The sequence below is a fragment of the Erigeron canadensis genome, chromosome 4 (genome assembly GCF_010389155.1).
Source record: "Erigeron canadensis isolate Cc75 chromosome 4, C_canadensis_v1, whole genome shotgun sequence".
In the NCBI taxonomy this organism is placed as follows: domain Eukaryota; kingdom Viridiplantae; phylum Streptophyta; class Magnoliopsida; order Asterales; family Asteraceae; genus Erigeron; species Erigeron canadensis.
This window is the reverse complement of record NC_057764.1, coordinates 29,503,483-29,526,740: the sequence shown is the minus strand read 5'-3', so window position 1 is coordinate 29,526,740 and position 23,258 is coordinate 29,503,483. Positions and strand designations below refer to the sequence as shown.

At 31.8% G+C, this 23,258-nt stretch overlaps 3 protein-coding genes across 3 annotated transcripts; 1 reads left to right on the top strand and 2 right to left on the bottom strand.

Annotated features, from left to right (window-relative positions):
- Positions 1 to 1,408: 1,408 nt before the first annotated feature.
- Positions 1,409 to 2,979, top strand: LOC122597357 (protein ALP1-like). The gene is made up of 4 exons (XM_043769958.1): positions 1,409 to 1,898; positions 2,047 to 2,232; positions 2,308 to 2,382; positions 2,447 to 2,979. The coding sequence occupies exons 1-4, from the start codon at positions 1,409 to 1,411 to the stop codon at positions 2,977 to 2,979; spliced, it is 1,284 nt and encodes a 427-aa protein (XP_043625893.1).
- A 5,085-nt stretch (positions 2,980 to 8,064) lies between these two features.
- Positions 8,065 to 10,049, bottom strand: LOC122597356 (putative F-box/FBD/LRR-repeat protein At5g56810). Its single transcript, XM_043769956.1, has 3 exons — positions 9,873 to 10,049; positions 8,905 to 9,021; positions 8,065 to 8,367 (listed from the first exon to the last, which is right to left on the bottom strand). The coding sequence occupies exons 1-3, from the start codon at positions 10,047 to 10,049 to the stop codon at positions 8,065 to 8,067; spliced, it is 597 nt and encodes a 198-aa protein (XP_043625891.1).
- Positions 10,050 to 20,919: 10,870 nt separating this feature from the next.
- Positions 20,920 to 22,291, bottom strand: LOC122597355 (F-box/FBD/LRR-repeat protein At1g13570-like). The gene is made up of 4 exons (XM_043769955.1): positions 21,723 to 22,291; positions 21,544 to 21,651; positions 21,312 to 21,467; positions 20,920 to 21,234 (listed from the first exon to the last, which is right to left on the bottom strand). Exons 1-4 carry the CDS (start codon positions 22,284 to 22,286, stop codon positions 20,920 to 20,922), a joined length of 1,143 nt encoding a protein of 380 aa, XP_043625890.1. The 5' UTR covers positions 22,287 to 22,291.
- Positions 22,292 to 23,258: the final 967 nt, after the last annotated feature.

The following is a 23,258-nucleotide window of genomic DNA, read 5'->3' as shown; positions in this document are numbered from 1 at the left end:
TGGCACCTCTATATGGTTGCCACGTCTGTTTTCTTACATACAATAAACATTTTTTAAAGTTGTTTACATACAATACACATAACTTTAGTTATTTCCTACTATAGACATTCGTCCAAAGTTTGTTACCAGGATATTTATCCCTTGTTTAAAACTATGAGTCTATCACTAACAGATGTCACCTTAATAAACTTTCATAAACACATGTAAAACTTGTAATGATGAACATATTCGAAAATAATTATTTGCACAATTCTTTCAACATTCTTTCACGAAATTTGAAATCAAACGAGAAAGACATTAACACAATTGATTTTGTTAATAAATCATCACAATCATTAAACCATCACTTTTTCAAGGAATCAAAGATGTCATTTTAGTAGTAAAATTCGGATCTTAGACTCCAACTTCAAGTCTCAGTTTTAGTCCTTTAATTAACCTCATTTTAATATTAAGAAAAAAAGAAAAAAGAGAGATTGGAAGCAATCAAACATCATATCAAAAAAGCCTACCCTCCCTTAACATTATTAAATCATATATAAGCATCAAAACTAACCTCACTAATTAAGTAACGCAACGCTAAATCCATTATGAAATCAAATGTTGATGATAATTTTTAATTAAGTAGCGGAACGCTAAATCGAATATGAATTTGGCTTATTGTTGATAAGTAAGCCCTATTTTTGTGGCTTATTTACAGTCCATAAAAAAAAGCCAAATGTAAATAAGCAGAGTAAGTTTGCAAATAAGGACAATTGAAATGAAGTTGATAACAGTTATTTTATGATATAATCGATAACATCTGAAAAACAACAGATAATATTGAAAAAAATGGAAAGATGATTTACCTCTAGGGTTTGTGAAAGAGAATGAATCAGAAGGAAGCAAGCAAGGAAATGGAGAGTAGTAAGTAAAGGAATGTGATAGTATTTGGTCTGATTTTGGACGTTTACATCTTTTTTCTCGTAACAGTATCTTAGTAAAGGAATATGAAAGTAGGTGAAATGACACTGTAAAATAGGTGAATGGGTTTTATTGAAGGAAAGAGGGCAAGAATTGAAGGAAAGAGGGCAAGACTGGTAGGAGCAAGGCGTGCGTTCCCCCAAAATGCTCGAGAATACCGTGGAACGCTGCGAAGACGCCGTGTACACCGCTCCGGGCGGCATTCCTGGCCAAAAAAAACCCCACCCCGTTCGCGAAGAAACGCTCCAATTTTGTATGTGGAAGGGAGCCAACGGCTCTATTTTCGAACGTTACTTTGACCAGGTTTTCTTCTTTTTTCTTTTTTTTTCCCTAATTTCTCTATATATATACACACACTATATCTCCTTTATAATTTATAAAATTCACACACAACATACAACATATATACTAAAATTCACACAACAATATTATCATCTCCAACACTAAAATGTCGTCTTCATCATCGTCGACCTCTTTTGATTCGTTCGGTTCCGAGGATTACGATGATGCTATTGAAAGTGCCGTTGTTGGCGCCGTTACTTTGGCCATGAGGGTCGCGCAAGAGGAGGAGGAAGAGGAAGAAGAAGAGAGGCCGCGTTTTACTAGAAGGGTGGTTCTTGTACGTCGTCGCGCAGAGGCACAAGAAAACTTGATGCGAGACTACTTCGCGGATCAACCAACTTACACCACGAGACAATTTAGACGGCGGTTTAGAATGCATAAAGGTTTGTTTTTAAAGATTGTTGGCGACATGGAACGAGAATATAGATATTTTCAACAAAGGGTGAACGCCGCGGGAAAGTTTGGTTTTACCGCACTTCAAAAGTGTACAGTCGCAATTCGACAACTAGCGTACGGCGTGACGAGTGATTTGCTTGACGAGTATTTGCAAATGGCGGAGAGGACCTCACGGGAGGCGCTTGGCCATTTTTGTAGTGGTACATTTTATATATGTTATATATTATTAGTTTACGCTTTATATATATGTTATATATTTTTAGTTTACGTTTTATATATATGTTATAAATTATTAGTTTACGTTTTATACATATGTTATATTTATTAGTTTACGTTTTATATATGTAGGCGTAATTCAATTGTATGGCCATACATACCTACGTAGACCAACATGGACTGATCTTCAGCGTATATATGATGTGCATGAAAGAGTTCATGGTTTTCCCGGTATGATTGGTAGTATTGACTGTATGCATTGGCCATGGGAGATGTGTCCCACAGCATGGAGAGGCACTCACACACGGGGTGACATAGGTAGACCTTCGTTGATTCTTCAAGCGGTTGCATCGTATGATCTATGGATTTGGAATGCTTTCTTTGGGCCATAAGGGTCTTATAATGACATCAACGTATTCGAGTCATCTCCTGTGCTTGAAGATCTTGTATCCGGTTTGGTGCCCTCAGGTATATGTTTATTTAATAATAAGTTTAATTTATATAGTTATTTACTAATAAGTTTTATTTGTAGCTTCATTTTTTGCAAATGGTAACTTCTATAAGAGAGGGTACTACCTAGGGGACGGGATATACCCCGAGTATGCTACATTCGTCAAGACTTTTACCGATCCAATTGACGAGAAGAGAAAGCTTTTTAAGAAAAAGCAAGAGTCGACACGTAAAGGTATAGAAAGGGCTTTTGGTGTGTTGAAAAAAAGATGGAAGATCCTTAATCATCCGGCTCAGTATTGGGACAAGGAACTCATGCAAGACGTGATTTATTCTTGTATCATCTTGCATAACATGATATTGGAGGACGAGGACAAGACCATATGTCAAGACTACAATCCGGATGAACCTTCTCTAGTACCGGGCTATTGGGAGCAAATGACTCCATTGGAACAACGAATTCAAAACCGTCATGTTATTAAAAGTCGAGAAACACACAATATGCTTACGGCGGACTTGGTTGATCATCTTTGGTCGACCCAAGCACATGACTTTGATCCCGATAACGAGGACCTCCCGGATCTCAACGAGTATGTTAGTTCGGACGATGAGTAGCTTGTTTCTCTTTTTTTTTTAAATAATGTTGTAATATGTGATTTTTAAGAACTTAAGTTATTATGTTTGTATTAATTAAGAACTTTATTTATGTTTTAAGTTATTTTTTTTTTATCAAAGTAGTAAAACAAAAAAAAATGGTAAAAGAGTGAAAGTCAAACTAAAAAAAAAAAAATCAAGAACCCCTCCTTTTGGGTGTCATCCTATGTGGCACAAAAAGTGCAAGCTATGGGGTTCTTGAGAACCCCTTGCTCCTACTAGTCTAAGTGGAGAAAACAAGGTGACATAGAGTCGGTTAAATGAATTCACCGACCTCCAAATTTATTATTTTTTTTAATGATCTTTTCTTATTGAAAATGATTAATAAACTTAATTTATATTTCTAAAAATTAATCTAAAATTTTAAGAATTTAACATGTGGATTTCACTAATTCTCTTTTCTAATCTTGTCCTTGATTTTTCCAAATATCATCATATGTTTAGGCACACAAATTAGATTGATTTATCATTATCCTTTCTTATTATTTTATTTTTTTTAATATTGAATTAAAAAGGTAGTTGAACACGTCTTGTTCTTTATTAAGTTTTTTTTTTACTTAATAATTAAGAAATTAATATATTCAATCAGATTTTATGTTTTTTTACTTAATAAACAAAAATAAATGTTAATTACTTATTTTTTACTTCATATATTAAATACAGACATTATATATATATTCAATCACTTAATATATTCAACATTTATTATTTTTTACTTATTTTTTAGAAAAAAGAACGGGCCCTAAGTTAGAACCCCTGCACTATACAACTCAATATATTATAAACGAGATTTATGTTTGGTTTGTAACATGACCATATAAGCCCGTCATAGAGGAAGTTGAAAATAATAATAAGATATTAAGATGATTGTTATTACTCCTTGAATACAACAACAAACTAATAATACGATAATGATAACCGAAAAAGCCCCAATAAGATCATGGTGCAGTGAGAATTAAAAAAAAAAAAAAAAACATCTTGATCAAGTAAAAGACAACCCTTAATCATATTGAGTGATGTTGAATTCTTGATGCATGGAATTGAGCAGATACCTACATTTGAAAAAGAAAAAGAAAAAACATATATTTAAAGCTAATTGAAAGAAAACCTCTTAAGATAAAAAAAAAAAAATTGATGGTTTAAAATTTAAGATAGAGATGATGGTTTAGATGGATGATAGATAATATGGATTTTCTAGATATGATTATTGATAGATGATAATGTGAAAAATAAGATAAAAAAATAAATGGAAGAAGTGTTAAAGCTGTGGTCTCTTTTTTTTTTTTTTTTTTAACAGCTTTTTATTAATAAAATAGATAACGGTTGAAATGATATCAACCTGTAGGTACAAAAGAGGTTGAACAGCTGTGGTCTCTCTTGTTACGTCCAGAAATGAAGATACCCTATTTTGTAAGAGAATAGTCGTTGGGCTTTTGAGAGTATTGGGCTTTATGCCACAAAAGAAAAGAGTAAAATGATGGCTGGCTTTGTTTTTTTTCTTTTTTTACCCAGGCTTACATATAGACTAGTACAAATCTCTCTATATAACCATACATACATACATAATACATACATAACGTACCTATCTTTCGCCAAGTTTATTGCTACCTTTTTGTTTTTGTATGTAACTGTTTTGACCGTTATAGGAGTAGTCAAGTCTCCTACCAAATGTGATACTGTTGGTATTCAAGGCCGGTATCGCTTGGGCTTTTGGTGGCATGATCTTTGCACTTGTTTAATTATTGCACCGCCGGTATTTCAGGTACGTCTAACACTTAAGAATAGGATATATTGTCGTTATAAAAATTAAAAAAGTTTATGTATATATTTTTTTTCTTTCATTCTATTTTATTTTGCCTAAAAAAATTAATGAGTTATGAAATAAGTCCCAAAACACTAATGGACCACAATTGGGCTACAATGCGAGCCCAGTTTTAAACCTTATCTTTATATATAATAAAGAAGGATTGTTTTTTAAACTATATATATAAAAAATTATGATGGGGTATGTATACAAATTTTTTCAAAATGTTTTTATTTTATTTATGATGTTATATCTAATTAATAAAATTTTAAAGATAAATAGCCCATTAAATATTTTCAAAATGTTATAAAGAAGGATTGTTTTTTAAACTATTTTTAGAAACAATTATGATGTGGCATGTATACAAATTTTTTCAAAATGTTTTTATTTTATTTATGATGTCATATCTAATTAATACAATTTTAAAGATAAATAGCCCATTAAATATTTTCAAAATGTTTTATTTTATTTATGATGTTTACAAATTTATTCCTTTATTAGAAAACAAAATAAATACTTTTTTACATAATATCATAAATGTCTTTTTATGTTTTATTAATGCAATAGGTACTAATATATATATAATTATTGTGTTAATCAATTTAATATCTTCAAGCTGAGTTATAATATATCAACTAGATTTTAGACCCGTGTCCAACACTGTACACGAGACTTATGACATTATTAAAATTAGATATTAATACATGTAACTCATAAAAACTTATAAGTTCAAAGTTGAAGATATAAGTAAATACTAAATGTTCAATTCAAATGTCAAGAATGCTAAGCTAATAAAAGAAAACTAATGTAATAAAAGAACATTTGAAGCATATACCCTCTTTCATCATTTGAAAGACTTCTTATAGACGAAATTTGTTGTAGTGTTTTTTATCTTCTTGTCTTTGTCGCATATTAACACCTTAAAGCCCCCTATCGACTTAACTCAAGATACCGCAATGTACAATTGTTCGTGTGTGAAAATCGGACTTTGTAGATAGAAACCAATTTTAATAACATTGTAAAAATAATTATTTTTGTTATTTATTAATTATTTAAAATTATGTAAAAAACTAAATGATGACACCAGAGAGAGTCACTTTGATGAAATTGAGCGATAACATTGGTCAATAAGTCATTAGTTCAACTGTATTTTAGTGTATATATATATATATAGATATAGATATAGATATTTAGATTGAAATTAAAATAGTACAATTACTATTAAAATATATTTTTAATTAATATATATATATATATATGATAGAACATATTATTTGATATATATTAGTTATTATTTTATTGGTTAAATAATAATTAATATTTTATCAGATATATATTAACTATTATTATTTATATATTATATTAAAGTTATTGGGTAAAAAGTGTAAATTTGTAATGGAAAACAAAAAATTATAAAGTAAAGTCAAAATTGAAAACAAAAGTCAACATTAAGAAATCGAGAGTTGGGATTGGTCGATTAGTTATTAGAGCAACTGTGCTTTAGTATAATAGAGGATAACAAAAATTATATCCATTTTTTTAGATTTTTATTGCTTTTAAAATTTTATTAAAAATGTCCGGGTTGAAGCCGGGCTAATTAACTAGTATAATAATAAACCCAAATCCTATATATCCACACATACACCGATACACGTACTACATACGTTACGTACGTAATTACGATCAATCTTTTTGTTCGATCAATCAAACTCATCGAAACAATGAAAAACGACAAATTCAAGCCACTCAAAACTTCATCATGCTCCCCATGCCTGCTGCTGTAGGCTGATCATGCTGCCTCCGTCGCAGACTGCAGCCGTCAATCAACAGAACTACTCATCGATCGGTGAATTACTTTGCTGTTGCGATAAATACGGTGAATGTAGTGGTACCTACTACGTTTTTAATCCCACCACAAAGCAAGCTGTAGCCATCCCACCTGTTATTGGTGATCCACAGGATCATTTTATGTCAATCGATCCGTTTAATGGGCCTCGCTAGCCCATCATCCAACGGAGTGCGTTCATTACAAACTTGTATGTATGCTTCGTGCAGGAGATACCGTGGGTTGGGAAGGGTTTAGTGAGGAGGGAGAGAGATTGTACATCATTCAGATATATTCGTCGAAAACAGGGAGATGGAAGATACTAGATGAACAGACAATATTAAAAGGTACAATATTCGAGACAAGAGTTTCAAACAGCTATTCCGGGTCCCCGATGATATCGAGCTTATTGATGGAAACTGCACAAGATCATTCTCAAAAACGGTTCATCGTTTCATCTGTCATCGTTATATCCAAAAAAATTGGTTCTTTCTAACTGCTAGTGATGTTTGGATATGTGATCAAAACTCATTATGTGAGATTAATATTTTTAATAGTCACCCGCAAAACCAAGGAGCCGAACTAAACTAGATTTTCCTAGCACAACTATTACCTGATCTGATCTGATCATCTGTGAGCTTAATTATGTAATGTTACTTGAACTTAATTCGTTGATAATTTGTACTTCTCATTTGATGCGATACAGACGTTGTGAGGTTGTTTAAAGCAATTATTTCCCTCGTGGCGAATGTTATTTGAACTTTTATTCGTGACATATATAGAGAGTCTATGGAATTGTGCTCATGTCCATATATGTTGTCTAGATCGAAGAGCTAAGAGATGGTTATCCTCTACATGTTGTCGCTTCTTTCTTCCATAACGGCTTGATGAATTGTGTAATGTGATTCATGTCGTTTGTTTTCTGGATACAAGGATTACAAAGAGGAAAAACCCAAAGAACAACCTATTAAAGCCTGCAAACGTGCATTAATGAATATTGTTTGGTTGCAGAGTCATTGCCCACTCGAAGGAGGTATATATAATCTTTTCATGAAGCTGAATTGAAATTGTAGTCACCTTTCGATAATCACATTCTTCATCTTTTTTTGAGTAGATTTTGGTTGCAAAACGTGCATCCAACGTATATTGAATTATAATAATTGCAGGCATTGTGTTATCCTCTGATACTAGTCTTCTCACATATAATGGTTTTGGCCTTTTGGGAAACACTGGGCAAAAGTAGTTTTGAACTAGTTAAAATTCAGAAAGTAGCAATTCATAATCACACCAAAAAAAGAAAACAAAAATACAGATGTAAGTATGTAACCATGCCCAAAACTGCCCATAACAACGTTGTGCTTTGCCAATCACTAATCTTACCCAAAATTAACCATGGGCATCACCAAAAGAACACCTGTCACGACAAAGATTTAGGGCGTTCGATGATAAGCTTTGCTGTTGGCGATGCACGTGGAAATGGCACCCGTACCAAGTCTCTTAACATCGTCAGTTCATCATCGGCAGAGAGTTTGGCACTAAGCGCTAATCTTGCTTTCTCTAACACACGTGACTTGGCCATAATGAGCTCCAAAAATTCCATCTCAGGAAGTAAGTTACAGAACTTTAGTATCCGTAGTTCCTTGAGATGATCCAAGTCAAAACTTGACAGATTATGAAAGTCTATGGAAGATTGTTGAACACGTAACTTTCTGCCATACATCTATGTGGAAAATATGTCATAATTGTCTATAAGTTGAAACAAAAACTCGTACAACAACAAAACATCATTTACCTTAAGACAAATTATCGCTAAATTTGGAGAGCTCCTGATCAAACAAAGGATAGAGGAAAGCTCATCTTGACTTACGAAGCACACACACAAAGAAAGAGAATGGAGGTGAATTAATGGATTTTGGAGCATTTGTGGCACACCACCTGCAGCAAAGTACTACATCCAAAATTTATACTCGTATTAGACTAGGCAATACTTCATATCAGACATCTTAGGTCACGTTTTGGTTTAAAGATGGGAATAAGATGAATTTCTAAACCTTTCACACTTTATGGGGTACAAACATGGCTAAGTCGATAAATTGATTCTAGTTATAAAATCCCACCCCGTCATACAAACATTTTCATCGGGAATAAAAAGCCATACCATTATTCCCATACACATAAACCAAACACCTTATACCTTGAAATTAACAAACGTGATAATCTTAAATGAGATATAATGTTTAACTAAAGTAAATGTTACCATCATATAAAACCTCGAGAGATCCAAGGTTCTAACCAAAGGCACACATGGTAAAAGCTCAACAAATGTAAACTCATTTCCTCCTTCAGATTCAAAGTTCTCTTGAAAAAACCCATTCTGCATTACAATACCTTTAAATCACTTATTGGACCACACTGAAAATCTCGGATTTGAAACAGTTCAGTCCAAACCATCTTTAATGAGTGTATTAGACCAACCAAACTGTCCAAAACTGGTTGGGTTTGTATTGGTTTGATGGTTTTGAAATTTACTTTATTAGTGATCGTAAACCAGTATTAACAAATATCAAAAATAGATAATATCATTAATGAGTGTATTTGACACGAGAAGTTCAAATTTGAGCCCTTATATACTTGGTACAAGGTATTGGAAAAGATATATAATATTTCAGAAAATGTATTTATTATAACCTTGGGTTGGTTTGGTTTACGGTTCAATTATAGAGGCAAACCGTTAAACAAGCCACTCAATTTGGTTTTGACTTTTCAAACCACCAGATTGATTTCAGAATTTTCAGACCAATCAAACCACTCCGCTACCTCGGTTTGGGTGGTTTGGTTGGTCTCAATGGATTGATGAACACCCTAATATTGACTTTACCAGAATGACTTCCTCAAGTAATGGGCAATTGGTGAGGAAATGTAGAAGCATTTTAGCTTTAATCTCAACATTCCAAAAGAACACTCTCCGCAGCTTACCAAGTCCATTAAACGTTAGTGGGGGGTCAAAATGACAATTTTCAAGTTGTACTCGAGTACAAACACTAAGATCAATCTTTTCACATTATTGATCCTTGAAAGATAAAGTATTATCGGGTCAAACTCGGAAGTGATAGAAAGCCCTCTGACAGAAAATTCAAATTCAACTAAAGGTCCCTTGTGTAATAACAAAACATGTAAGATCACATTGACAAGTTGGTAAATCTCTGACTTGCCAAAACATGGTACCTCAACATGGTTGTCATCAAATGCAAGTTTGGGCATGCTTTTCCAACGATGCCTCCATTTCTTAGACAAAATGCTTGTTTTCAATGCATCTTGGATTGGCATAAGTGTTAAAATATTCTCAACTATGTTTTTTGGAAGGGTGTTAATTATATCGGAAGTTAGGCGTTGAATTTTCATCTTATAATGTATTCCTTGCGGGTTTAATACTTCTACAAGCTAGGCTGCAATGTAGAACAAAAAAACTATAATAAATAAATAGATACTTATTTGCATAGTATGAGTCACACATATATATCTCTAATAAAGATGAGAAATAAGGAATTTTGCTTAACATATATGCTTCTTATTTTTGAAATGCAAAGACTCACGCCTACAGCCTCTTAATTGACATGGACTTAAAGTTTTAAACCAACACCTAGGACAAAAGACCTTCAGTGAACAAAGTTCAAACATATGAGCTGAGCAGCCTAGTACACAATCTAAAGCATAAACCAAATTAATGACGAAAAAAAGAAAACATAAACCAACAAAAATCAAACAAGTTAAGCAATTTTCTCACATTTAGGGAACAACAAAGAAAGTGAACTTTTTATTTGCTTATTGCTTGTTTCACAATAGATAAGAAAATCCGCTTTGACTAATTAGTCACTTCATAAGGAATAACCAAGGTTATCTCCAAAAAAATGAGAACATTTCTAACATCTTCATCCTCTACAAAAATTGGATCTCCGACGGGTACTCTAACAGCCATACTCATAATTAACTTTATGTTGTACTAATTCACCTTTTTGCAGTAAACCAATAGATAGAAATGAAAAAGTAGTTTAAGACAATTATTCCTTTGTGTATAGAACGAAGTCGGCTTCCTTTAAAAATTTCTCTAACTATTGAGGACTCCTCTACATCTATATTTAGAGATAGGGAAGCCATTTATAGCACCCATTGGAAATTTCTACTAACCGGGTGTTCAGGCGGACTTATTTTTGAAGCTAAATGATTAACATTATAAAGTACTAAAAGCTAATAAGACATCTGGGTAAGCAAAGGTGGAGCTAGTAACGGCGAGTAGAATGAGCCTACCGTTGTACGTAAATTTTTCATCCATAATCTACAGTGACAAATAATTTTGGTAGTTGACCCCTATCAATCAAGCAAGAATCTACTGATCCATTATATATAAAAGAGACAGGGGATAAAGCCTATTTGTTTAACTTAAAAGCCCGTGGCTACTTTTTTAATGAAAAAATAAACTTATAACTTTAAAGCCAAAACAATTAAGCTTCAAACATAAGCTCACGTATGACGATATATATGCTCTAATTAAGTAATGGAATGCTAAATCCCTTATGACATGTTGAAACTACTCTTTTAATTATATTTCAGGGAATGTTTAAGTTAGCTTATTTTCTGGCTTACTGGTATTAAGTTTATCGTTGATAATTAAGCCCCATTAATGTCGCTTATTTTGAAATTTATGATCTTATCATGACTTACAAGTCCAAAAATAAGCCTAATGTAAATAAGCCAATAAGCTAACAAACCAAACAATCAAAAACTAAAGTTGAAATGAGGTTTATAACACTATTCATGATGACATATCAGTAAAATCTGAATAAGGTGTATTAGTAAATAAAAAAGTAAAATGAATATAATTTACCTCTAAAGGTTTAGGGCAGTGTTGAAAATTGAAATACAGTAAATCAGACGCGAGCAAGCCGAAGGACGGTAGTTAAGTTGGTCAGTTTTACATCTTTTTGTCATGACTGATTCGCCCGTAGGTCTCTCTAATTAACTAATTAAAGATATTGAGTCGATTTCTTTGAAGCTGCTGCTAGTGTTCTTTTTGTTTGGGTTTTCAAGGGGACGCTAACCGGAAGCCTTCTCTTTCTTTTCTTTTTCATTTTTTCTATTTTTATAATGAAAAATCAACTGTTATGTTTTTTTTTAATGGTGAATTTCCCATGAAGATTCGAGTCACGATTCAATAGCGAGGGCTAACATACGTTATCTTAATCGGGTACAACGATTAGCAGGGGCAAACTCTGCCCTTTCAGACTTGAATCTGCGTATAGCCAAGTCAAGCCTAATAAAAAGACTACCTTATATCTCAAAGTTGACCTAAAGGTAACCAATAGAACCCCAAACCACTACAGTTATGTCATGAGTTTGACTCTGATATATTTTGAGTTTACTTATTTAAATCAAATGTAATATCTTATAGTTTTTCTTTTTTAATTTAAAATACAAGAACGAGCACAACTGCACTCGGAACTTGTGACAAAGACTTGGTGTGCATCAAAACACGGTTTAAGGCTTGTATAACATGTTGCCTCTAATATATATATATATATATTTAAATATGTCTTTTTAACTTTATCTTTCTAATTAAGTTACAAAAAACACTATATAAATATGTACAAAACTTGATAAAGTTAAATAAAAATAATAATAACTTCATAAAGTAAATTTACAAGTAATAGGTATTTTATAGAGGCGGATCGAAAATCACAATGAAAATTTGCTTTTAAATAGTAGTATTTTGCATTACTTGTATACCTCATGTTTTAATTTTTTTTAGCTTAACAATAAGCTTTTGTAATATACATTTAGAGGTTGGGTCGTAAACTTGGGATCGAATCTCAATTTCTCATTGTTTGGGGTATTTAATTTTTTAGACCCGTGTGGGTCGTTATTATTGTATCCTCAGTCTCCAGGGGTGCTTTTGGGTTTCTACCTCTAACAAATTTCTGTTTGGATGTCATGCTAATTAAAGTTCCAGCTACTAACCAATAAACACACCATTCAAAGAATAAAAAATCAAAAATACATTTATTTATGTATGTATGACCATAATTGCAAATTTTTAGATATTGTAATCTTCACGGCAACACCCCGTACAAAATTAACTCGTTTATTCTATGAAAAATCATATTTCCATAATCTTTTAGCCGACCTATTATTAACCCTAAACTATCATATCATATCATATATATATTCCATGTATATCCTACATAATTATAATTATATATACACACAAACAAGTATACCATAAATATATCTTTTAACCGACCTATTATAAACTAACCCTAAACTATATTTATGCGTATAAACCCTGATCAACTTAAACATCCAATACGACCTCTAAAACCCATTGAATTTCTTCTGCATTATTATTCGTAAACTTTTAGTCATGACGGAAAGAACTAAACCACCTCGTCTTGATGGCGAAAGCGAAGACGATTATTACATGAGATTGATTCAAGATCTCGCAAACGAAAAGTTGGCATTATTTGCTCGTTATCAGATGGAATCACAGCAAAAAGAAGAAGAACGTAAAGAATTAGTAACAAACTTGTTGTCATTAAAGAAGTCGAATAAAAGTTCGTTGAAACGTGATCAGCGTGATTTCGAAGAAGATGATATCGATATCGAGACCAAGAACAAGAAAAAGAAGAAGAAGGTAGGGCCGCTGACGAATAAGGTGGACCGCAGGCCGGTGGTGGTAAATGAAGTAACCGAGGGGTTAAAAGAGTTCATCAAGAATAAGATGAATGGTTCGGATTTAAAATTGGTGATACAAAAAACCTTAACTGCAAGTGATTTAAGTCCTGGCCAGAATAGGCTAAACATGCCAGCTAATCAGTTAGAGACGAATGCGAATGATTTTTTGACAGCGGATGAGATTAGGACACTTAAAGAAAAGGATAAAACAAAATCGAGTGTTAAAGTTGGAATGTTGGGCCCAAATTTACGAATGTACGACAAGGTGTTGGAGTTGAAGATTTGGAATATGGCTTGCACCAAAAACTATGTGTTGATAAGCAATTGGCGCAACTTTGTGAAACAACATCACAAGCTTTTGAAGGTAGGTACATTGATTCAAGGTATGTCCTGATCATGTTGATGATGTTACCTTTGTCGAGAAAGGCTACGATGAAAATGACGATGATGAAAACTGCTGCTAGTGCTAGTGAAGTTTAGATTCTGGTTCATCTTCGTTTCGTTGTTGAATCGTTAGATTTTCATATTGTTTTAGTTGACAATATAAATAACTACAAATAATTAGCTAGGGTGTTTTTTGTAGGACTACTGATCGACTTTATGATTAAGGAGTACTTTTATGATCATCAGTAATAATTGACACTTATACATGTGTTCTAGTGGTTCCAAATCTGTATGTTTTAATTGGGTTTTGAGACACATTAATATTATTTTTTTGTTGGTTAAGTCTGGATGCATGGTTTTTGCACCAACAAACTAGAAGCTCTCCAGCACTATATATGCCCAACATTAAGAAGCTGACCAAACATTAACTTCTTTTGCATGCTTTTTTCCGGCCACTTCTAATTAATAAAACATAAAGGTAATTTGATTAACTCTAGTTTATTGGTAGATTACGAGGAAGATTGTGAGAACATTTTTATTTAGTGAGAACGTCAAAGTTATCTACTAAATTAAGGGTTGTAATCATTTGATAATTAAAATTTGTGTGAAAATCATACAATTGGTTAAAAGTACTGTGATTTAAAACTTACATAATGTGTTTATAGCTACTCACCACCACCACGACCACCAGTATTATAGCTGGAAATTGTGACCCAGTATGGGTGAAACCCTTAATCGCACAGTTCTGTCGTTTAGGGGGCTTTGCCTTTCTCGGTAGCCTACCTCGGGGCATTTATAAGTGGATTGGAAGCAGGATGCATATTGGAATGGTGTGGATTTGATGGGCGACAATTCAAGAGATAACATGGTGGTTTGATATAGTATGGGCGCTGCCCTTACTGCCATGACTCCGCCATGACAGCGTCATCGTTGTTAGGGCACAGAGAGACGATGGTGTTAGACAACTCTAAATATATTGTGTCAAGTTTCAAATTGCAATATATTTAACCAATTTTTATGATTTTCACACAAATTTTAATTTTTAAATAAATATTTCACTTTAAATTAAAGGTGAATAACTTTAGTCATATATGAAAACATAATAAAGATTCATATACAAAAAAAAATTATTAAAATCAAGTAAAATTACGTATAACTTAATTCGTTCATATGTGAACGAGTTTGTTCACGTATATACCATTTGCATATAAAGCATTTAACTTGTAAAATAATAATTTAAATATTCTAATTTAGTTTGTGGCATTTGAACTTTCTATTATAATGGAAAAAAAATATTATATTTACATTCTTAATTTTAATGTCAAATTTTTTAACTATTTCAATCTAAAATCTCAATTCAATCTTCTTAAATACATGTGATTGTTTGAAACTTTGAATATTTTATAGTAGATTAAATCCGCACGTTGTACAATGTTGACCGAGAACATAAATACAAAAACTTGATAGTTAAATTATTATCATAATTTATGATAATATAAAAAACTTGTCAACTTAACTTATAACTAATGCAAACAATAAAATTATAATTTATGAAAATATGATAGATTTCAAATATATTAAAGCATTACTTATGAAATATAAATATTTATAAATCATAAAAATAAATTTTATGATATATATTTGTTAAATTTTTAAATATAATATAATTATTATTGTTCAAAATATACACATAATATAATAAATAATCTCATTTGGAAAAACGATAATTATTATTAAATTAATTATAAAAATATAGTATAATGTATATAAACATCTTAGTATTCACATATTTATATCTCTATATCTCTATATATAATAAAAGAGAATTGTCTTCTAAAGTTATTTTTAGAAAAAGTATAATGTGACATGTCTATATTTCTTTTCAAAAGGTTTTATTTTATTTATGATGTCATGTTTGGTATTGAACATTTTTAAAGATAAATAACCCATTAAATACTTATTTTAAATTTCTATCTTTGATTAGAAATGTCTTACTCCAATAAGTATTTATATATAAATATTTAAATTTCTATTTTTGATTGGAATGTCTTATTATGTTTTATTAATGCAATAAGTATTTATATAAATATTAATTAGTCAGTTTAATATCTCCAAACTAAGTTATAAACTTATAATGTATTAAATAACAAAAATTGCATATATTTTTCTTTACATTTTATTTTCGTTTAAAATATTATTTAAAATGTTATTTAAAATGTCCGGGTTAAATCTGGGTTGATTACCTAGTACAAATAAAATTTAGTGATTAGGAATATGATTGATAATTAGGATTAGAATTGATGAATAAAATTATACATAACAAGATATAAATATATAGCAATTTAAAATGGAAAAAATTGATAACTCATTAAAAATCAAATGTGACAAAAAATAAAAATGTCACCGAAGAGAAACATATTCTTTCCAAGTTATATAAAAACTTAAGGACAGTTTCGTTCGCAGAATATTTTTTATAGGTATGAAATCTGAGTTGAAATTAAAAAAAATAGAATAAATATTTTTCCTTTTAGATTTATTACACGAAGCCGATCGAAATAAATCCCCAGGAACGTTATCGTATATTATTTACGCGTTTAAATCTACATACATCATTGATATACTGACTCCTTTTTTTATTAATATACTGCCGTTCTAAAATAAAAAAAAATCTACATACATCATTCGGTCAACCCCACAAATCAATGATACAGAAACTCGTACATCACGCATAAAGTGTTGTATATCAGGATAAAAATCTAATTACAATTGTATGGAAACTCATATTTCCATGAACTTATACTTGAATTTCTTTTAATTAACCGACCCTAAACTTGTACTCGTATATATATAGATGTACACGCGTACGTAACCCTGATCAAATTAACCATCAAATACGTCCCCCAAAAACCCATTTAATTTCTCTTGCATATTTTATTACTCGTATTAATCTTGGTTCGTAAATATTTAGTCATGAATATAGCCGAGTTCATTACGAATGAGTTGAATGGTTCAAATATAGAGTTGGTGCTACAAAAACGCTTGTTCGCGAGTGATTTGAAACATTGCCAGAATAGGCTAGCCATGCCGGCTAAGCAATTAGAGAGGCACGATTTCTTGACTGCGGACGAGAGGAAGATACTTAACAAAAAGAGATCGAGTATTAAAGTTAGAATTTTGGGTCCAAATTTGAGAATGTATGACGAGATGTTGGAGTTGAAGATTTGGAACGTGCCATGCGTTGAAGTCTATGTGTTAGCAAGGAATTGGAACGACTTTGTGAAAAAACATCACGAGTTTTTGAAGCAAGGTAGATTGATTCAAGTGTGGTCGTTTCGTATAAACAAGCAGTTGTGTTTTGCTGTTTTGTGTCCTGGCAACTGATGATGATGCTGCTGCGTTAATTTGTGGAGATACAAAAACAACGATTTGTTGTGATGATTCCTTAGATTTCTATATTGCTAATAATTAGTTTACAATAAGCTAGATTTTTAATCAAATAGGCTGTGTATATTATATGAAAATTCTGAGTTTATGATTAAAGAGTAATTTGAGAGTTATGATCATCAGTAATTGACATATGTTCTAGTAATTCGGAAATTCATACTCTGTTATCACTATGTTTTAATTGGGTTGAGACAATATATTTGGGGTTTTTCTTGTTGGTTAAATGCTTGATTTTCTTCTTTGATTTTGTGTAGACTATCAATGATTTTCAGTTTTTTTGACATACAATCAAAGTGTTAATCATGGTCGATCTCATGGGATGAAAGAAACCATAACACAATTAGATTACGAGTTTAATCCTACCCTTGGCCTATGATAAGGTATTTCAAGTCGTTAAAGGTTAAATTATATTCCTTCCGTCCCTTAATTTGACTTTCAAAGTTTTTTTCCTTTAACTTTAACTCTATATACATAGAGAAATGAGGATATGTGGTTATTATGCACCTAAACTTGGGTATAGAATCCTCACATATTAGTATTTTAATCCATAAAAACATGAAAACTTAATCATTTATTCATTATACAATAAATATTAAAAAAAAAATTAGTATGTGAAACAATGAAAGATTTATAATAAGTATAGGTAGATGACAACCACATATTCATGGTTGTTATAAAAGGAGATAGAAAACAATCAAACATTATATTGAAGCCGAGTCCCCATAACATCAAATCTAGGCTCCATTGTTAGGTAAAACCAAAAACTTTTAGCTTATGACTTTAGCTGTAAGCTGAAGCTTTTTAGGTGTATTTAGCCTGTTTAGGTATTTGATAAAATGTATAAAACTTTTAATATAATATATAAAATGACAAAAATAGACATAATAAAAATACTTAATATCAATATTTATATATATAGATAAAAAAAACTTAATATTCATATATATGTATATGTATATATTTATATATAAATGAAAAATATTTAATAGAATGTTACAAGTTTGTCAAGCTGAGTAACTAGTAGTATTATGTAGATCAAAATTATATGAATCAAAACTTTGTAGAAATACATACCGATTTTTTATTAGGAAAAAAAAGTGTTTTATTGAACTATAAAACATTAAAATAAAACACATGAAAATACTGATGCACTCCAATTTACATACAAACATCACTATAATACATCATTTCCTTCAATTGTTTATATCGAGTCCTCATGTAACAGAATATTGTAAGTTTATATATGTAATTTCATACACAAAAAGCTTGCAGCTTTATCCCAATGAGTAGCGTTTAAAAATGGGGTTTTTTCTCTAAATCTAAAAGCTTGAAGCTCTCTAACCAAACAAAACTTTTTGATAGATAGAAGCTTTTCGTTAAAAGCTAAAAGCTTGCTGTCAAACATGCCCGATGCTTCACAGCTATAATAAAAAGAATGAATTGCATTTTTGGTCCCTGTGGTATCACACCAATTGCAACTTTGATACAAACGTGTGCAAAGTGGTGAAACGTAACCCTGTGGTATCACACTCGTTGCAATCTTGGTCCAAAGTTAACTTTCCGTCTATTTTATCCGTTTGTGAGGCCATGTGCCACACATGTGATGGGCAAAACTGACTTTTGATACACAAAAGGACTATTTTTGTAAATCCAATTTTTTTTCCTTTGTTCTTTAATTGTGTTTCTTTCTCCACTCAACCTACCAACCATCGTCCACAATCTTCAAAAACTACATAAATCATCATTTCTTTTTACTTTCACTTCTCATCCTTTTATCTCTTTGACTCTTTCTATGCCTATATATTATATATATATAGTATGTTAAATTAAAGACACATACACTGATACAAATCAATCAAGACAATCAAGAAGCAGTAGACACAGTGACCCAACAATGCTCCATTCTTATCTCAATATTTTCTTTCTTATTTCTTGTTTCCATCTCTCTACATCGTCATCGTCATCATCATCTATCAGACTATCGTGATCACTATCGGAGTTGCAATTGAAACCCCCTGATTTGGGACTGTTTGATTTTGGATAATCATGGTTTTCGCCAACTACCGCCTCCGCCGCCAAACTGACGGCGACCGTCGGAAAACGCCACCACCACACTGTTGCTGTCACTCTTCTTCACTCTCTCTCTCTCCCTCTCTCTCTCTTTGTGTATATATATTTATATATGTATAGGTGGTCAGATCTTGGTGTGCGATGGATCCGGACGGAAACAGTGGTTATATAGATTTATGCGTTTACTCAGAAGTGAATCAACATAAACCAAGTACACCTAAATGCTATGAATGGACAAGAGCAGTGTTTAGACAGGTCATCTAAAAAAAATACGATCAAAGTGTCAAGTGATAAACAAATAAAGGATGTTGCTACAACTTGTATTTTGAGCTAATATTATGAAAGTACTCAGTGATTTAATATCACACACCACCACGTTACATGTAATTTTTGAAGATGTGGATGATGGTTGGTAGGTTGAGTGGAGAGAGAATCACAATTAAAGAACAAAGGAAAAAAAATTGGATTTGCAAAAATAGTCCTTTATTGTATGAAAAGTCAGTTTTGCGCATCACATGTGTGGCACATGGCCCAACAAACAGAGAAAATAGACGGAAAGTTAACTTTGGACCAAGATTACAACGAGTGTGATACCACAGGGATACGTTTCACCACTTTGCACACGTTTGTATCAAAGTTGCAATTGGTGTGATACCACAGGGACCAAAAATGCAATTCGTTCTAATAAAAAAAATTTTTTTTTACTAAAAACAAACAACTGGTTAAGGCAATAAAAAAAAATCTCTTTTGCTTATTATCAATTCCAAACACTATAAATATAAATAGGAAATATAAATATGGAATTGTACTTCATGTAAAGCATAAACTAAGAACCTCTCACATAATAATATTTTGATATTTGTTTTATAAGAAATGGTCGAGGGAACATATTAAAACACAATTGGTGGTGTATCGTAAACAACTGGTTAAGGCAATAAATAAAAATCTCTTTTGCTTATTATCAATTCCAAACACTATAAATATAAATAGGAAATATAAATATGAAATTGTCCTTCATGTAAAGCTTAATCTAAAAACCTCTCACATAATAATATTTTAATATTTGTTTTATAAGAAATGCTCGGGGGAAAATAATAAAACACAATTGCTGCCTTGTTGGTGTATCGTCAAAAATTGATGGTATACAGATCACCACCCATAACAAATACATGACATGGTGTATTATTAATTTAATGGATTAAAATATTGATATGGCCTCATTTGACTTGCATATTGAGATAATGAAACCGGGAAAAATATTCGGATGAAGGTTCATTTACCATACCACCAGACGCACCAGTGGAGATAAAAGCACCAAAGTTGGTCGAAAGGGTTTAGGCGTTCATTTTTTACTTTTTTAGCATGATAACCAGTTGGTGCTTGCCATTTGCTTTATCCAAAATCAAATCAGCTTAAACCTACTTTGACGTGTCGTAATTCTTGATTCAATAAAATGATTGATAACGCTTAAATGTAAACACAAACATATCCCTCCTGTTTTTTATTGTACCGGTTAAGAATTGACACAAGCTATATCAAGTTTCCATTCATAATCAAATAAGTAGCACAAAAAGACAATTCCACGGCTACAAACTAGTCCACAAACAACACTGCTTTGACAAATCTTTACCTTAAGCAAAACAAGCTTTCACCGAGTCTTTTCAGAGCGTTCAACGGTTAACTTGGCTGAAGGTGATGCTCGAGGGAATGGAAGTAGTATCAAATCTCTAAGTATCCCCATTTCTTCATCAGCAGAAACATTGTCATTAAACTTAATAAGCGCCTTCTTTAGCACAGGCGATTTAGCCATGATGAGTTTTACAAATTCCATCTCAAGAAACAAGTTACTGAACATATAAATCTCCAATTGCAGAAGATGATCCAATTTCAAATCAGAGTAGTCCTCAGGATCAAGAGAATTGATGGAATTTTGTTGAACAGGAAACTTCTCATTATCATACATCTGCTTATAAACCATGCAAAAAGAGTGTCAACAAGATTTTATGAGACGCCATTAACAAAAGTAATAGGATTGTTTACCTGAAAATTAATTTTTTCTAAATTCGGGGAGCTCCTGAGAAGACAAAGAGCACAAGAAATCTCATCTTGTTTCATAAAACACACATCCAAGTAAAGTGTTTTGAGATAGACTAGTGAAGTCGGAAGCTTTTGCGGCATACCACCCGCAGACAAGTACTTTAATCAAATACCAAAAACAAGATTAGCAACACAATCTTCTTAAAAGAGATATAAACATAGACTTAAAAAATACCTTTATATATTTACTTGAGAGGTGCAAAAACTTAATTAAAGGCACACACGTTACAAGTTTAGCACATGTAAAGTTGTTGTCTCCTACAAGATCTTCTTCATAATCAACCTGCATTAAAAAATACTTTTATAATAACATCGCTAATTGAAGAGCTTCATAACTGATTATATAAACCTTACCAAAGTGAGTTCCTCGAGTAGCGGGCAACTGGAGAAGATGCATTCAAGCGTATAGGCAGAAATCTCTACATCAATGAACCACACTCTCTTTAACTTACTAAATCCATTGAATTTCAAAGGAGGTTCAAGATTACAACTTTCGAGAGATAAAAGCTCCAATCCTTGCCATGAAAAGAACGAAGTGGGTAGCCTGTAGATGTCTTGACTAACTAATATAAAATTCTTCACATTGTTGCTCCTTGAAAGATAAGGTATAATCTGATCAAACACCATTTCCATGTCAGCAACACCAACAATTAGACGGAACTCCAATAATGGACCCTTGTGTAGCAACAAAACATGGAAGATGGCACTGAGAAACTTGTATTTCTCCAAAGGTCCATAGTGAAGTGTAAAGTCGTAACAAAATTCAAGCTTAGGCATTCCTGTCCAGCAATACCTCCATTTCTTTGACAAAATGCTTGTTTTTAATGCATCTCTAATTGGCATCAGAGTAAGAATATTTTCAATTATGCTTTGAGGAAGAGTGCTTAATCTATCCGTACTCGGGCATTGAGATTTCATCCTTTTACAAGTTCCTCCTTGGGTTTTCAAAGTACTCCATGAGCCTATAAGGTAAGAATACAAGACCAAGAATACTTAGTTGCACAGCATCTTGTAACTGTGATCCATTCAACTAGGACTAAATGCACCAAAATGTATCCAACTTGACATGTTTTGTTACTGTGGGTATCCATCTTCCAATTACCAAAAGTAAAGCTTATATCACAGCATGTCAGCACTCAGCATGATAGTTATCATACGAAGACGTTTCGTACTTTAGTGGCACAAACTTTGAGAAGTAAGAGAGATCAGGGTCGAAAGAAATTAATTGATATTTCTTAGAAAGATATGGTCTGCATTTTTACCCATACTATATTTCAACAAAATATAACCATATTAGCATCTTATTGCAATATAAGGTTTAGTTAGAGTCATTTGAAGAGAATAATAAAAGTTGTCCAAAAGTTAATCAGAGCCAACTCTTAACATCATATATTTGCAGTAGCATGGCCCCAATTGGGACTATTAAAAAAGTGTAATTGGAGCTTAATTTAGAAATTGGGTCAAATATTAGCATGTTCCTGAATTGAGACAACCGAAAAGGTAGCTCAAGGGAAAAATAGGGTAACATAGTATTCGTGTAAGATAGAAATAAATAAATAAATAAAGATTTCTTGGAGTACCAGATAACAAATTTAAGACACAAAATCAACTTTAATTTGGAGTATTTTTTGGTTATTTGTTTTATTCTTGTGACTGAATCTACTCCATCTTGAGCGATAATAGATATACTTAGGTTTCGTTTACTAAATTAACTTTTATTATTGATTTATGCTCACTTTTACACCAATTTACACCAATTTTGTTCATTTTATTATTGTATAACTTTTACACCAAATTTAGTGTACGGTCTGTTTGTCACAAACTTAAAGGGTTATTTGGTTCATCAAATTCAAAAAATGTTGATAAATTAAAATTTGGTTTTTCTTTCAT